This window comes from Geotrypetes seraphini, chromosome 2 (genome assembly GCF_902459505.1).
Source record: "Geotrypetes seraphini chromosome 2, aGeoSer1.1, whole genome shotgun sequence".
Taxonomy (NCBI): Eukaryota; Metazoa; Chordata; class Amphibia; order Gymnophiona; family Dermophiidae; genus Geotrypetes; species Geotrypetes seraphini.
The window spans coordinates 21,650,152-21,667,406 of record NC_047085.1 but is presented as its reverse complement, the minus strand read 5'-3'; the positions used below and the strand labels follow the sequence as shown (position 1 = coordinate 21,667,406).

General features: G+C 43.6%; 1 protein-coding gene across 2 annotated transcripts in view; it reads left to right on the top strand.

Annotated features, from left to right (window-relative positions):
- DENND3 (DENN domain containing 3) overlaps window positions 1–17,255 on the top strand; it is a 178,484-nt gene that overhangs the window by 23,695 nt on the left and 137,534 nt on the right. For both annotated transcript variants that reach the window (XM_033934187.1, XM_033934188.1), the window contains exon 2: window positions 15,042–15,324. In XM_033934187.1, the coding sequence (XP_033790078.1) occupies window positions 15,042–15,324 (283 nt within the window). The remainder of the gene's footprint in view (window positions 1–15,041; window positions 15,325–17,255) is intronic.

The window sequence follows — 17,255 nt, the reverse complement described above, 5'->3', positions numbered from 1 at the left end:
TTAGCTTTTAGAAGTTCACAGGGCAGACTTATTCACAGCACTGGTGGGGACGTACCATGGCCATTCCAGGTGGGGATGTACCATGGCCCGATACAGTGGCATGATAACCTTCTCCGATCTATTTGTGATCCCCTTATTAATCATTCCTAGCATTCTGTTCGCCCTTTTTGCCGCCACCACGCATTGCACGGATGGCTTCATTGACTTGTTTACCAGTACTCCAAGTCTCTTTCCTGGGGGGTCTCTCCGAGTACTGCACCAGACATCCTGCATTCGTGTATAAGATTTTTGTTACCGACATGCATCACCTTACACTTATCCAATCCTTTTACACTTCCCTGGACCCAGCAAAACTTTTCTAATGCAGTGCATGCATTAAATATCCCAGTTTACTCTGTGCATTACAGAGGAATAACCTAATGGCATTGCATGAGTTGACTTCTGAACAGATGCTGGGCTTGATGGACTTTGGTCTGTTCCAGTATGGCATTTCTTATGATCTTATGAAGTATTTGTATATCTTGTGCTAACTTCTTTTCTGCTGGTGATAGCTTTCTGCATCAGCTTTTCAGTACAACAGCTTAGTAACTGTTGTGGAGAATGAATAATGTAGCTTGGTGATCAATCTTTTCATGTTGTATTATTCAACTGGCCTATCTCATTCTTTGGTCGGACTAGGGAGGCCAATCCAATCCCAATCCTCGGGTTGCTCCCAGCTGTTCAAGTTTTCAGGATATCCACAATGAATATGCATGAGAGAAATTTGCATGCACTGCCTCCATTGTATGCAAATCTGTTTATTCATTTTCATTGTGGTATCCTGAAAACTGATTGGCTGGATGTGTTCCAAGGAGTGGGTTGAGAACCACTGGTCTAGTCCCCTAGTCCATCTTTTTGAACTTTTTATTATTATTATTATTTTGGTAGCTATAGCTCCCATTATTGTAGCCAAATTAAATAGTGTGACCCCCCCCTGCAAAATGATGATGCACCTATGGAGAGCCCACCTAGGTTCTGATCCCAAAGGCAGATTTTGTCGACCCTATTTGGGATCCCTGCCCACAGTCTGGGAAGCTCTGCCCTAGTAATTTTTGCCCCTGCCATACCAGGTTCAAAATGGCACTAGCAATTTCTAAGGGTAATTTCTTAGTACTACTACAGATCAAGCTGTCATACAAGCTGCCCTGCAAGTAAAATACTGTTCCTATATCTTTCTAGACTAGTACTGAAGATTTTCAGGTATTTTAATTGCAGGTCAGTTGATTTTGCAGGAAGTTGTGATGTTAATAACTAAAATTAGCTCAATGAGTTTCAGCAAGTGTAATTTTCTCAAAATGGGTTTGCTTTTTGTATATAGCTAACAGGAATTGAACTTGTTATATTGGATAGCAAGCCATTCAGGTTTACTGCAAATGCCCTTAATATAGCACTTCGGTTGTGTCAAAAGCAGCTACCTTCTGGTATTCATACGGTGATTTGAAGCTCTTCATTCAAGCCTGTGATTCACAGTATAGTTGGAAGAAATTCTGCATCATTCATATACATTTGTCACATTTTCCTAGTCTCGTATTGCTTGTCTTGATATTTGAGGATTTTCCCTTTTGCCTTTCCCCATACAAAAGAGTTGGTTGGTACTGATAGTTACAACAGTGTCTTGTGTTTTCACAGTGTCCAATTTTCTTGTGTGAAGTTTTTATTGATTGAATTACATATGTTCCAGATAACTATTACCTCTTCACCTTCTACAGTTCAGTCAGGGTTGTGATCCCGGTGCTTTCCTTTGAAACTGTGGTGTTACAATGTTTACAGAGTATCCGGAGAATGAGCGCTGCTACTTTACCTTATTGTACCTTTCTACAGAGCTGAAGACTCTCGGGTGACTCACCTGGGAGTTCCTTGCTTTGTATGTAGAAAGCGCCTTCCCTTATTAGAGAAAACATCTAAACTTGTTGCTGTTCCAGGAGCCTTGGAATGCTGAACTACGGTATATTATTCAGGGCCAGTACAAGATTACTGGATACCTAGTGAATCTTCAGCCTTAGAAACCCCTCCCCCACTTCAATTAATATTCAGAGTCCTGGCCTGTGAGCTTTCCTCCACAAGACTTTAGTAATTGATCTCTACAGTTAAGATCACCATACAACCATTCTATAAAACAGATAATTGGACATCATGGATTTAAATATTACACTTCATTTTGCAGGTAAAAGCAGGTGCTGATGGTTCTTTGAGTGTATGGCTATCAGGATGTACTAATTTGTTTTGATGGCAGCTGTGTGCTTCTGCCTAGACTTGCCTAATGGTTTGGGCCAAACTAATATTATGCTATATTGTAGGTGACTTTATGATTCTGAACTGTTCTCAAGTTGCGGTGGCAGCAAAAATGGCAAACAGGGCAAACAGAATGCTAGGAATGCTAAAGAAGGGGATCATGAACAGATCAGAGAAGGTTATCATGCCGCTGTACTGGGCCATGGTACGCCCTCACCTGGAGTACTGCGTCCAGCACTGGTCGCCGTACCTGAAGAAGGACACGGTACTACTCGAAAGGGTCCAGAGAAGAGCGACTAAGATGGTTAAGGGGCTGGAGGAGCTGCCGTACAGTGAAAGATTAGAGAAACTGGGCCTCTTCTCTCTCGAACAGAGGAGATTGAGAGGGGACATGATCAAAACATTCAAGGTACTGAAGGGGATAGATTTAGTAGATAAGGACAAGTTGTTCACTCTCTGAAAGGTAGGGAGAACGAAAGGGCATTCTCTAAAGTTGAAAGGGGATAGATTCTGTACAAACGTAAGGAAGTTCTTCTTCACCCAGAGAGTGGTAGAAAGCTGGAACGCCCTTCCAGAGGCTGTTATAGGGGAAAACACTCTCCAAGGATTCAAGACAAAGTTAGACAAGTTTCTGTTGAACAAGAACGTGCGCTGGTAGGGCTAGTCTCAATTAGGGTGCTGGTTTTAGACCAGAGGGCCGCCGCGTGAGTGGACTGCTGGGCATGATGGACCACTGGTCTGACTCAGCAGTGGCAATTCTTATGTTCTTATGTTGCCAAAGCTGTCCTCAAGCATTCCATTTTTCTAGTTTAGGGTCAGCAGAGAAAAGACTGGGTGACTAGTGACCTAGGTTCGGTCTCTTCGACACCAAACAGGGGTAGGTGTATTTTACTGGTCTAGTTATTGGCTCTGAATGGCACTGGTCTTGCTCTTTGGAAGCCTGGCACCAGGTTCTGCCCGAGGTAGAGGACAGACAATTTTCGTATTGCATCTTGTGGATAACGGCCATTCTTCCATTGTTAGAGACACAGTAACTTGCTATCTACGGCTTTTAGGGCTCCTTTTACCAAGGTGCGCTAGCATTTTTAGCGTGCGCTACAATGCTGCGTGCGCTAACCCCGCGCTACACGGAAAATACGCCAGTTCTTTGGAGGCGTTAGCGTCTAGCGTGTGCGGCATTGTAGCGCAAGCTAAAACCGCTGGTGCTCCTTCGTAAAAGGAGCCCTTAGTGTTCTGTTTTTGGTACCGCCTACTGAGGACAGCTTTGCTGCATCCCACTTGTCTCTGGATTCATCTGCTGCTGACAAGGTAAAATTTATGTTTTGTACCCAATAATTTTCTTTCCTTTAGTCACAGCAGATGAATCCAGGGCCCTCCCGTTATGCTACTTGCTGTTTCTTTTATGTCGATACATTACTCTGTAAGATTTGCCAATATGGTCTACTTCGCGTGACAGTGTGAGGAGGGATTTCATGACCGATTGGCCTGTTTTGCTGATCCTACTGCATTGTTACAAGGAACACTGACTTATTAGTGAGCATACCATCCTATATCCACTTGTCTCTGGATTCATCTGCTGTGACTAAAGGAAAGAACATTATCAGGTATGAAACAAAATTTTACCTTTATGATAAATACTTTTGGACTATAATGTATCTTAAATAATTCTATCTTTAGATAGATTTTTTTCTTCAAAAAAAGCATTTTATTTTAAACCAGGGGTGTCTAACCTTTTGGCTTCACTGGGCCGCATTGGCCGAAAAAAATGTTTCTGGGGCTGCACAAACTTTCAAACGCTGCAGCAAGACACAGGAGGGAGCCAGCAAGATGGTAAACACCCGGGGGCAGCAGAGTAGAGAATGACACGGGGAGCGATCCCCGCAGGGAGCCGCGGCGTGCCTGCGGTTTGGCTGCGGGTTATGGAGACTCCAAAGCCAAATCGCCGCAGACACGGGGACAAAAGTTTTCACCGCCCGCAAAAACGGTGAAAAGATTTGTCCCCGCAGGCCAATGTACCCCCTTCTAGGAACCGCTATTTACCTGTGTTTCACCGTGTTCGTGACCGGGTGTTTGATGTCTCCGCCATGTTGTCTGTCTCCTCCAACTCTCGATCCAACTTGCACGTTGCCGCATTGACTCCGCCCCCCAATATACTGGCTCCTCATTTGTCAGATCAAAGTAGGGGACCAATCGCTACTGCCGCACATGATATTTAATGGCTTGTAGTGCAGCAGTAGCGATTGTGATTTCGGAGCCGAGCAGAGGATTTGGATTTTGCAGCTTCTTGAAAACCTGAAAACTTCGTCGGTTACAAGCTGAGGTAAGGAAAGGAATGTTTGTGTAAAAAAAAAAAACCAGCTCCGTGCTGAGGTCTGGCTGAGCTACTCTTTCCAATAGCATACACATTCTCATGCTGAAATTTTCATTTGCTCTGATGCAGGTGAGATTATTTGCTTTTAGGGTCTCTTTTACTAAGCCACATTAGAGACACACAGCTCAGCCCCCATTACCTTAATGAAGTGCAGAAGCCTAGTCTGTCTTCTCAGAACAATGGGATATTTACAAGTTTAAAGCAGAGGGCTGGTCTTTTGCACACCAAAGCAAGTAGTATTAGTTAGAGAACCTGTAGATACTGTTGCACCAAGAAATCTGAGCAAGGAAAGAGTGACAAAATGAATGCATAACCAAGCAACCAAAAATAAAAAATGTTATTGATTTATTAGGATTTATTAACCTTTATGAAGAGATTGGATTGGATTGGATTGGATTTATTATTTTGGATTAACTTTACAAATCAGCAATAGAACAATTCCAAAGCAAATAACTAAAAAAAAAGTTATCTAATTACAGCAGACTAATAAACCAGTTGTCCATGCTGTGAAAGGGGTCCTAACCGATAGTGCTTGCATTAAATTGGTTAATAAAAGGACCCCAAAGTTGTTTTAAGTAATTTACACAAGTACAATTCAACATGAAACTTACAAACACAGGACCCCGGCTATGCTAGAACGATTCAAAAGCAAATTGAAATGCTATTTATTTAAGGATGCTACATCCTTTCTTTTTCTAACTCTTTCCTTTTCCCCTACCATGTTGTTTTTACTTTAAGTGTTTTTCTTTCCTTCCTTTTGGTTCTTGTTGATTATTTTACATTTTTATGATGTTGTTGTCTGCAAGTTTATTTAATATTGTATATTCCTATTTTATCTTTTGTACATCGATTGCGACTTATCAAATTTTAAGAAAAACTTGAAACTTGAATAAGAATATTTAACTAAGTTTTACAGTTTTACAGTTTTAAAGTTTTAAAGAATGTTTCCTTTATACGTAAATAAAGAAAAGTATATAAAATCGTACCCGTTTGAGGCTTTTATGTATGCAGCGGTGACGGTGACGGGGCGGTGAATGGGGTCGCAGTGGCGGTGACGGGGCGGTGAATGGGGTGGCGGTGACGGGGCGGTGAAGGGAATGGCGGTGACGGGGCGGTGCAGAGGATGGTGAGACGGGGACGGGGCGGTGACGGGGACCAATTTTTTCACCGTGTCATTCTCTACAGCAGAGGAAAACACTGCATCGCCCTTGACCGGGGCGCACAAAATACTTCACGGGGCCGCATGTGGCCCTCGGGCCGCAGGTTGGACACCCCTGTTTTAAACAATCTAATTAAAATAAGAAAATCCAATTTAAATAAAAGAAAAATCGGATTTTTAAAAGTTTTTTAAAAATCATTGATTTTTTATCCACTCTGACGTTACATATTAAACTCTCAATGCAATATACAATTAATACTTATTAACCAAAATACAGCTTAATAGCCCTTCTTTCCCTGTTCTGCTTATCTACTATCACGTTACAAAAAAAAGGCTGTACAAATAGATACGTCTTTATCTGTTCTTTAAAGCTCAGTCTTGTAATTTATTATTTATTTATTTGTTTAGATTTTTATCCCGTCCTCCCAGTAGCTCAGAACCCCTGGGAGTTCATTCCACATTGGTGCGTCAATAGAAAATGCAGGCACTCTTATGCTTAAGTCGTGTGCTTCACATTAACTGTTAACGGACAGGTGCCTAGCTGATTCCTTTTCTAAAGTACATCTAGGTTGATACAGGATCTTAAATTGTATCTGAGAGTTCACAGGAAGCCAATGCAGATTCTAACACTGTGTGATATGGTCTCTTTTGGCTATCACTGCAGTCATTCTAGCTGCTGCATTCTGTACAATTTGCAGTGCCCTGCACCTGGCTACAGCAATCCAGGTGCAGGGTATTGCAGTAATCTTGATATGACCACCAGTGCTTGAATTAGTTGTAAAATCAGCGACAGATAACATAGACCTTAATTAACTTGGTCTAGATTGAAAAAAGGAGCAACAAATAACTTGTGAGATCTGATCTTGCATAGTCTGAGTCTAGAATTACCCCCCAAAGACCTAAATTTGTTGCTATTTCAGGGGGTGGTGGCACAAGTCGCATAGAGAAAGGCTCTTGCTACGCCGACGAATCTTAAGTACTCACCTTCCATGGGCGCAATTTCTATTTTTTCTTTTATCTTTTCCCTGAATTGAAGCGTGAAGGACTCCCCGCGCTGCCACTGTCTGTCTACTGCTCCAGCCTCCCGACGTTCCCGGCCCGGCCACCAAAAGTGGGGCCCGTGTGTACGCCAAGACAAACAACCTAAGGAACCGCGCATGCCGGGACTGCGAGGCACACGTCCCGAATCTAAAAGTGAAACTTCACCGCTGCCTGAGGAGCCACAAGTACTAGGACCACGAGACGCACATATGGAACTGGGAATGGCCGCCTAGGGAGCTCCATGGGAACCGATGTTTGCTTTGGAGGAACCGCGCTACTAACCCGTGACCGGGCCTCGGAGGAAAGGAAGGCGATTTGGGAGCGCAAACCACTGGGAAGATAGGCCAGATAGCTCATCTACTCGGGATTTAAGCAAATTTTCAGCATCGTACATCCCCTCACGGTCCGATGGCAGAAACACCACACAAATGCCAGACGGTCTACCTGCTTGGGATTTAACAAATCTGGATAGCACAACAGAAAACTCTCCAATCTTTAAAAAATCTTCAACTCTTAAAAAATCTTCCAATCTTTAAAAAATCTTCCACTCTCCTTGGGATACAGTAACACCATTCTTTTCTGCCTGCCACCGGTGAGTCTGAGGAACCCTCGGGTGTGGGAAAGCACTCTGCCACTCACTGACGCTACAACCTGCTGAGTCAGTTGGAAGGCTCAGCGGGACAGTTTGAATTTCTACCTGCCTTTTCTCTGGTAGCAGTCAGGAGGACTTCACCGGGCGTGGGAGCACACTCCGTGCCCCCCCCCCCTCCCGATGCTACAACCCGCTGAGCCAGTTGAAAGGCTCAACGGGACAGTTAGAATTTCAGCCTGCCTTCCTCCGGTAGAGTCAGGAGGACCTAACTGGACATGGGAGCACACTCTGCACTTCCCCAACACTACAACCCGCTGAACCAGTTGGAAGGCTCAGCGGGACAGATTGAACTTCTGCCTGCCTTTCTCCGGTAGCAGTCGGGAAGTCTTCATCGAGCGTGGGAGCACACTCTGCCCCTCCCTGATGCTACAACCCTCCAAACCACTTAAAAGACACAACCCTAACGGAGCACATCTGTCTGATGCCCCGACTAATACACACATCAAAGACACACTAACGAGCACCTTAGCGAAGCAACCGAGAAACGACCGAGCTACCACAACCTCAACCCTAACTAACCAATCTACAACCTACAATTTAGTTTCATACAATCACTCTACCAGACACGCTTACTCTCAAAATGTTAACTACACTACAAAAACACACATAAGCTATCTTACTGATTGCCCTGATCCTAGCCAACCGGAAGACAACAGCAAACAACATCTTCCCAATACTAACTATATCAAATTCCAGTGGAATTCTCCATCCATCCAGATGAATCACAACAGACAGATACACAAACTACCAGACCTACACCTACCACCGCAACACACAAATAACAAGAAGAAGACCGACTAACCCCTACAAGACCAAAACACTCTCTCCAAAGATCGCTCATCTACCCGAAAACAACTCACAGCGAACCAACAAACTACACCAATCTCACATGTGCATACTTAAACATAAGAGCCATAGGCCCAAAAACAGAACACATAAAAAACTGGATAGAAAGAGAAAAACTGGACTGCCTCTTTCTCACTGAAACCTGGCTTACCTCTGAAACAGACCCCAGAATAATAGAGGTTTGCCCTAAAGGATACAAAATGGTTGTGGTCTGCAGAGAAAACAAAAGAGGAGGAGGAATTGCCACCATAGCCAAAAACACCATAGTCCTAAAAATATAAGACAAAATTACTACCCCATACATGGACTTACTAGCCTGTCAACTCTCAGGCTCCTCACTCAAAGGCACCCTAAACTGCATGCTTTGCTACATAACACCAGAAAACTGGAACACAGCAAAACCAAAATTTGAAGACTTTATCTACCGAAACTCATTAACGACAACTTACAATTTAATCCTAGGAGACCTAAACCTCCATCTCGAAAACCAAGCCTCCAAACTGTCTTACCTTGAGGCCTTAACATACAAGTTATTAGACCCTCAAATAACTCATGAAAAAGGCCACCAACTCAACATTGCAGCCTACATGACTCAACAACCCTCACAACCAGAAATTCACACATCAAATGGAAATGGCATCTCTCCCTCTGGTCAGACCACTATAAATACTCCTTCAATATCAACTGGACCAACAACAAAAACAAACCAAACTCACAAAAAATAACCTACATCTCACGTAAGCACATCGACCCCCACCAAATTCTGGATAAAAACAGACGCCATAATCCAAAACTATAACCCCCAAAACTTCATCATACAATGGAGCAAGCTAAGGTCAGCAACCCTAGATGAGCTAGCTCCAGAACAGACCAAAACCAAAATCCATAGAAAATCTGACAAATGGTTCGACAATGAACTACTCCTACTAAAAAGACAATGCAGACAACTAGAAAGACAATGGAGGAAAAACTATCAAGACTCCACAAAAACAACATGGAGAAAACTGAACCAAAAATACAAACAAAAATTAAAAGAAAAACATACTACACAAAGCAAATAGGAGAAGAATCCCAAGACACAAAAAACTATTCCAACTACTAAAAGAACTCACAGACACCAAACCCTACCTGACAAGCAACAATGCCCCCACACCCACAGCCACCCTCTTAGCAACATTCTTCAAAGACAAAATCGCAACCATAAGATCCACCTTCAATTGAACACCTATGCACTTAGAAGAGATCACAGAAGAAGAAGCACCTGCGGCAGACAGAACATGGTCCCAATTCTCACCAATACTATGGTCAGTCTTCAACAAACTCTACAACAAATATAGCCACTCAACTTGCGACCTTAACCACTGCCCCCCATATCTATTAAAAGCCTCCAGTACACTATTTCGCACCCTACTCTTGCAATGGATACAGTCCCTACTAACTGATGGCCTTTTCCCACAAAACCTCAGCGAAATCATCACTCCAATCCTGAAAGACCCCAAAGGAGAAATAAACCAACCATCCAACTACAGCCACATAGCCTCAATACCACTTTATGTCAAGCTAATGGAAGGCCTGGTAGCCAAAGTCCTAAACTCATACCTAGAAAATCACAAACTACTCCACTCAGCACAATCAGGCTTCAGTACCAACCACAGCACCAAGACCCTACTAGGCTCACTCATGGACACCACCAGACAATACCTCAGCACAGGCAAAAAAAATGCTAATTATCCAACTAGATCTCTCCGCAGCCTTTGACGTGGTAGACCATAACATCCTTCTACAAATACTGGACTCAATAGGAATCAGTGGTATGGTACTATCATGGTTTAAAGGATTCCTACAATCCAGAACATACAGAGTTAAAACAAAGAAAAATCCGAGCCATGGTCTAACTCCTGCGGAGTACCCCAAGGATCACCTCTTCCCCCCCACACTCTTCAACCTATACATTGCCTCCCTTGGCTCCTACCTAGACAAACAAGGTCTAACCTCCTACAGTTATGCAGATGACATCACCATTCTCCTTCCGTTCGATCAACCAGCACACAATACACAGAACACTTGAAATAATAACAACATAGATGAAAGACCACAAATTAAAACTAAATCCGGACAAAACAAACTTCATCCTACTCGAAAATAACAAAACCCCAACCGTAACAAACCTTGTCATAAACTCTACAACATACGACTTCCAACCCACTTTAAAACTCCTGGGAGTGCTAATAGACAGAGGCTGTACAATGCAGCCACAAATTAACAAAACAATAAAAAAATCATTCGCAGTCATGAGAAACCTGAGGCAAGTCAGAAAATTCTGCAACAGAAAACAATTTCAACTCTTGGTACAATCCCTAATACAGTACTAGGTCTAATAGACTACTGCAACATACTATATCTGCTATGCACAGCACCCATGATAGAACAACTACAAACAATACAAAACACAGCCCTAAGACTGATCTACTCACTGAAGAAATTCGACCACAACACAGAGGCATACCACGACTCACATTGGTTCCCAATACAAGTGAGAATACACTTCAAATTTTACTGCCTACTATTTAAAGCAATAAGCGGAGACATCCCAGCCTATTGGAACAATTGACTAGTTCAATCCACCTCACCAAACATAGGAGAACCCACACACCTTTCACACACCCTCCAATCAAAAACGTCAAAAGAAAAAACTACGACAACCTCCTAACCACTCGAGCTGCAACACCCGACCCACAACTCTACATCCTATTGACCACGACCACAGACTACAAAACCTTCAAAAAAGAAATAAAAACCCTTCTATTCAAAAAACACATAAAACTGAACTAACACAATCAGAAATGTCCCAAGCATCACCTGCAACTATTACATATGTACTTCCAATACCATGACAACATATGTACTTTCAGTATCATGACAACTCAAATGTAATCCTTAGCAACTCAAAGAAATGTACAAACTACTCCCTAAATACTTCTAATCTCCGGACAATCCATTTGTAATCCGCCTTGAACCGCAAGGTAATGGCAGAATAGAAATCTCTAATGTAATGTACACTTCTCCCTCAGTATTCGCTGTGATAGGGGATTAACAGAACCGCAAATACTTCTGTTCTTATTGTCTCTGCGAGATCATTCCAGATTTTGACTCCTAGGAAGGTGAACATGAATTAGAAAATTCTTCTGTACTTGAGAATTTTTGTTGAGGGGAGGTTCAGTTGAATCCTATTAAGTAGTCTGTGAGAGGCGGACCATGCATCAGATAGGAGTTTGATGAGAGGGGCAGCTGAGTTTCCGTAGATTATATGATGTATGATGCAGGATGTTTTGACTTTTATTCGGGATGAGATGGTGTGCAGCCATTTTCCAGAAGCTGGCTTATGGAATTTGGTGTACTTGAGGAACAGAATGAACAGTGAATCTCAGGATACTTAATTAGGGGGAGGTTAGTGGAGGCTGGAATCTTATCTTGGTTTAGAGTGTAGGCTGGAATCTTATCTTGGCTTGATGAATGTCCAAGCCTGCTGTTTGCTGCAGAAGCACAGAGTGAGGCATGATAGTTAGTCACGTAGCAAAAGATTATAAAAGGAGCAAGCGAGGGACTTTACTTGGAATCCATCGGTGCGTTGTAAAGGGAAAGTCCCATGATTGACCCGGTCCATCGGCAGCCTGAAAAGGGGGATTTCCTGGCTGTGAGAAACGGAGTTGCTACGATCATGGTGAAATTGTTCTAAATCATTTATGTTTTGTATATTACTCCTATGCAATTTATGTAACGATTAAATTAGTATAATAAGAATTACCTTGTTTATGTCTCTTTGTATGCCATGAAGTGCTGACTACCTGAGCTTCTGGGAGAATGGGATAGAAATTGAAATAAATAAATAAATAACAAACTTGGCATTACAGATGGGTAGCCAGTGGAGTTGTTTGAGATATGTTGAGATAAGTCATATTTTTTTCAGATCGAAAATAAGTCTTACTGCTGTGTTTTGAATAAGCTGCATTTTGTGGGTAAGGGTGGTGTTGATTGCCAAGTAGGCGGCGTTACAATAATACAGTTGGTACATGATAATTATCTGGACAATGAGGACAAAATGATGCTGATGGAAGTATGGCCTAATGAGTCTTAATTGTTTCATGGTGAAGTGGGTTTTCTTTCGAAGATCGGATACTTGAGGTTCCACGGTTAATATGGAGTCCAGGATGCAGCCTAGAATTTTAGAGGTTTTATCTACCGTGAGTATTTGGGGGTCCCTTAAGGCCTGCCTGTGTTTTGTGGGTGAAGAGGTCATCAGCGCTGGGGGAGGTGAGAGGCCCCTCCTTACTTCCTGCTCTGGTTGCTTCCGTCCGTGGCAGGATGGAACAGGAGCAAATATGCGGACCTTCTAGCATGTTGCTCTCAGGCCTAGCCCAGGGTGGGGGCAGCCCTCTGCTGGTGGGGCTCAGCAAGTACAATGGAAGAACGTGCAGGAGCAGCTGGCTGGTTGGTCCGACTTGCCTTGAGGATGAGCGGGTGGACCTTGCAGGCTTTTGCCTGCTGTCCTTTGCTCCATTCCTATGAGAATGCGGTCTAGGCGGGAACTCAAGCGAAACAGCTTCTCTCTGCCATTTTCAGGACCTGGATGCCTGATGCCTGCTGCCACAGCCACTCACTCATTAGCCACAGCGGAAGCCGGTCCTCACTCGCGCGCGTTCTCTCCTGGCACTAGGAATGGATGGTGCAAGTGTCCCTCAAAGCGCCAGTCACCTCCCACCTCCAACTGGCCGCCACTTCCACGCTAGGCCACTGTCAATCACCTACAGCTCACCACTGAGCGCCGGCTGCATAAAATAAATTTGCATGGAGTAATGCTTTGCCCACCAATTAGTTTTTGGGAGCCCTGGGTTTTCAAAGAAGCGGGGGGGGGGGGGGGGGGTTGTTTTTAAAAGGTATGGGGGGGGGTAAAAATTTGTATCTTCGCTGCATAAGGCACACTCACATTTTCACCCACTTTGGGGTGGAAAAAAGTGCATCTTATGGAGCGAAAAATACGGTAGTTGTTTAATTCTGGTTAGCAATATTAAGACGAGGAGTTCAGTGCTGTGTTGTCTGAATCCGAACTGTGTCTGATGGTGTCAGGTCAAAAGCGCGCCGGGACAAAGGCGCGCCCAGACAATTGAGCACAGCGCGGAGGTGCGCACCGCTCAAAATTAATGTTTTTAGGGCTCCGACGGGGGGGCGTGGGGGGAACCCCCCCACTTTACTTAATAGACATCGCGCCGCGTTGTGGGGGCGTTGTGGGGGGTGTGGGGGGTTGTAACCCCCCACATTTTACTGAAAACTTCCCTTTTTCCCTGTCTAATAAAGAGTATGTCTAATAAAGAGTGTGTTTTCTTATTTTGTTTGGTCAGCTTCTCTGTTATTTCTCATTGTGGATCCAGTAGACTGGCTGCCTTCTTGTTTTCTTACTCCATTATGTAAACACTCCATTTAAACTAATTGTGGATATCCAGTGCTTAAATATAGTGCATTTAATTTCTAGGAACATCTGTTCTCTCTCTGCACGCTTCCTTGGCATTATATGGATAGTTCAGAGACAGTCTTGAAGACTTTTCTGCAGCACTAGCCTTATACAGTACAGTCTCAATTATCTAATGTAAATGGGGCAAACCCATTCTTGGATAAGAGAAAAGTCAGATAATATGGAAAATGAATGCTAATTTCTTAAAAAATGCATGGAAAACATACGTTAGGCATTTTCAGAGGCAGAGACCCAAGTCTAGAAGTTGCTGCACATTTTGGAAAAGCATGGTTTTGGCTCGAAAACATGGCTTTCTTGTGCATGTGAAACCAGAAAACAGGAAGAGAACCTAATGGCAACACTATGACATCATTGGGAGTCTGTCAGATATGCTGGATGGTTGGATTACTGAAGGTTGGATAATTGAGACTGTACTGTAATACCAGCTGACATCAGTATCAGGATAACATCTGCTGGGTGTCAGGTCAAAAGCGCGCCGGGACAAAGGCGCGCCCAGACAATTAAGCGCAGCGCGCGCCTCCGCGCTGCTCTAAATTACTGTTTTTAGTGCTCCGACGGGGGGGCGTGGGGGGGGAACGCGCCGGGACAAAGGCGTGCCCAGACAATTGAGCGCAGCGTGCGCCGCTGCTCTGCTCTAAATTACTGTTTTTAGTGCTCCGACGGGGGGGCGTGGGAGGGAACCCCCCACTTTACTTAATAGACATTGCGCTGCGTTGTGGGGGCGTTGTGGGGGGTGTGGGGGGTTTTAACCCTCCACATTTTACTGAAAACTTCACTTTTTCCCTGTTTTTAGGGAAAAAGTTCAGTTTACAGTAAAATGTGGAGGGTTACAACCCCCCAAACCCCCCATAACGCCGGCGCGATGTCTATTAAGTAAACTGGGGGGTTCCCCAACAAAACCCCCCGTCGGAGCCCCTAAAAACTATAATTTAGAGCGGTGCGCGCTGTGCTCAATTGTCAGCGCACGCTTTTGTCTTTCGCGCCGTTGTCTATGAACCCATCTGCTGTTATCTGGATATTTATTTTTGAATATCAGGGCTTTTTTTAATTTTTTATGTGCAGATGCTTATTTGCTGTTTTGTTTATATTATAAATATTTATTGTTCTTTTATCACCTGACCCTTTGTTATAATAGGTCACTTTTAATACCAACAAAATTTGTTTTACTTTCTAGATTGTTCAGAAAGGAGGGAGCATGAAAGTCTACTCTTTTGATCCAGAAGTTCTCTCCGTGTTTGTGCCTCCGTTTGTTGTAAAAGATGAAACACAGACATCTCAAACAAATCATAACAGCTTTAACAGGACAGTAAAAAGGCGTTCTTTTCGAAAAAAGAAAGAGAAACCTAAATCTGAAAATGTGGACAGTCTGAATGGGACCCAAAAAGAACTGGTTATTGAAGATGTTAGTATTCCAAAGGATGTGGATCTTCGTGGCTTACCACAGCTTTGCTTTCCAGGTATTATATCGAGTACAGTACTTCTCAATATTTTTTTTTATGCGTCCTCATTTTTAAAATTTTAATTTTTAACAAGAAACGAGTAAAGGCAATTAACATTCAAATATGTGTGACACACAGAGGGGTGCCTAAATTAAGTAACAAACGCCATTTAAAATGGCAAAAAACAGCACCATTAAAGTGCCTACTGGTACCTAAATAATACGTGCTGGAATTGCACCTACATAGGTGCTTTAGGCTGCTGAACGCCACTATTGTTCATGGCTAATGCTGGAATTAGCATTATGCTGCCTAAAGCGCCTACGTAGGTGCAATTCATGACAAAGATAGGTGCCAGAAATGTAGGCCCAGAAAACTGTGGCCTACATATCCAGTGCCTATCTTTCATTGAGGTGCAATTCTCTATAGGGCACCATCACGTGATTGACATACGATCGGTGGACGCTCTTTAGTCAATCACCAATATTGGTGTACTATAGAGAATCCGGGCCAATATGCTTTTAGAAAGTAACAGTTACAAGGTTTTAACAATTAGCTAAGTCTCTTTTACAGTAGTAATTCTTTCCAAGTTTCCAGCTTTTTATCCCATTCTTGTTTTGACTTATTTTGTAAAAACTATTCCTTTCACTTACATTGCATTTAAGCCAATCCTCTCATCTTCACTATGCAACCCTGTCCAGTCACCCTTCAATTACTCCCCAGTCCTGCCCCACTTACAACTTCTAACTTGCATCTTGCACAAACATTCTCACCCTATTAACTCCTTTTTTTTCTAGCTTTCCATCATTCTTGCATCTCCTGGGAGGGTGGGGGGTTACAGTTTATGGAGTTCTGCCACAGCAACACAGCTATTAGGCAAATCAGAAACAGGAAGTTGCGTCAGAGAGGGGCAGACCATGGCAGAAGAACAGTGCTGGGGAAGCCACGAGTAGCGCTAGAAAATTGCTTCCGCACTGGTGACCCCTTTGCATTTTAAAAGGTGACGGTGGATTTTGGAAAGGGGTGGGCAGAAGGGAAGTTATAGGCGGTTAAGAAATTTTAGACATACATAAAGAAATATTGAATGAAGAAATATATTTTCCAGTTTGTTTTAAATCTACTACTTAGTAGATTCATTGCATGCCCCCTAGTCCTAGTATTTTTGGAAAGAATAAACAAGCAATTCATATCTACTTTTATCCCAGGACAAGCAAGCAGCCTATTCTCACATGTGGGTGACGTCATCCACGGAGCCCAGATGCGGACAGCCTCGCAAGCAGACTTGCTGTAGAAAACTCAGTTTTGAGTCTGCTGCACCGCGCATGTACAAGTGCCTTCCCGCCCAGCACAGGGTGCGTCTCCTCAGTTCTCAGTTTTCTGCGGAGCCGCGAAGTCCATCTTTGATGCTCTGCGCTGAACTTAGTTCGCTTCGTACCTTCTCTCACCGCGGCTCGTGTTTTATTTTACTTCTTACCGTGTCACTGTGCTTTTGTTTTCCTTTGTTTAAAAAAAAAAAAAGGTTAATTTTTCGTCGAATGACTGGTGGGGCCTGTCGCGCGTCCTCAGCCTGCGGGCTTCGACTTTGCGGTGGCTATCTTTCCTTCTACGTCCCGGCCGGTCACGGGCTTCAAGAAGTGTAGCCACTGTCAGCGTGCGATCTCCCTCACTGACCCACACCGCTGGTGTCTTCAGTGTCTAGGGCCTGACCATTGCTGCAGTCAGTTCTCGTGAGTCCTGCGAGAACTGACGCAGTCATTCTGAAAGCGGGACGGGCCCAGGCAACAGCGTAGACAGCACACTCCTGCCAGCCCATACACCGCTGGACCACCAGACTTAAGGGGCACTTAAAAAGGTACTGCGGGGAGTGTTTTAAAAGGGCGGGCAGGGGTGTTTTAAAAGGAAGGGCAGGCGGTGTTTTAAAAACATACTGGAGAGGTATCATCTTCACTTCA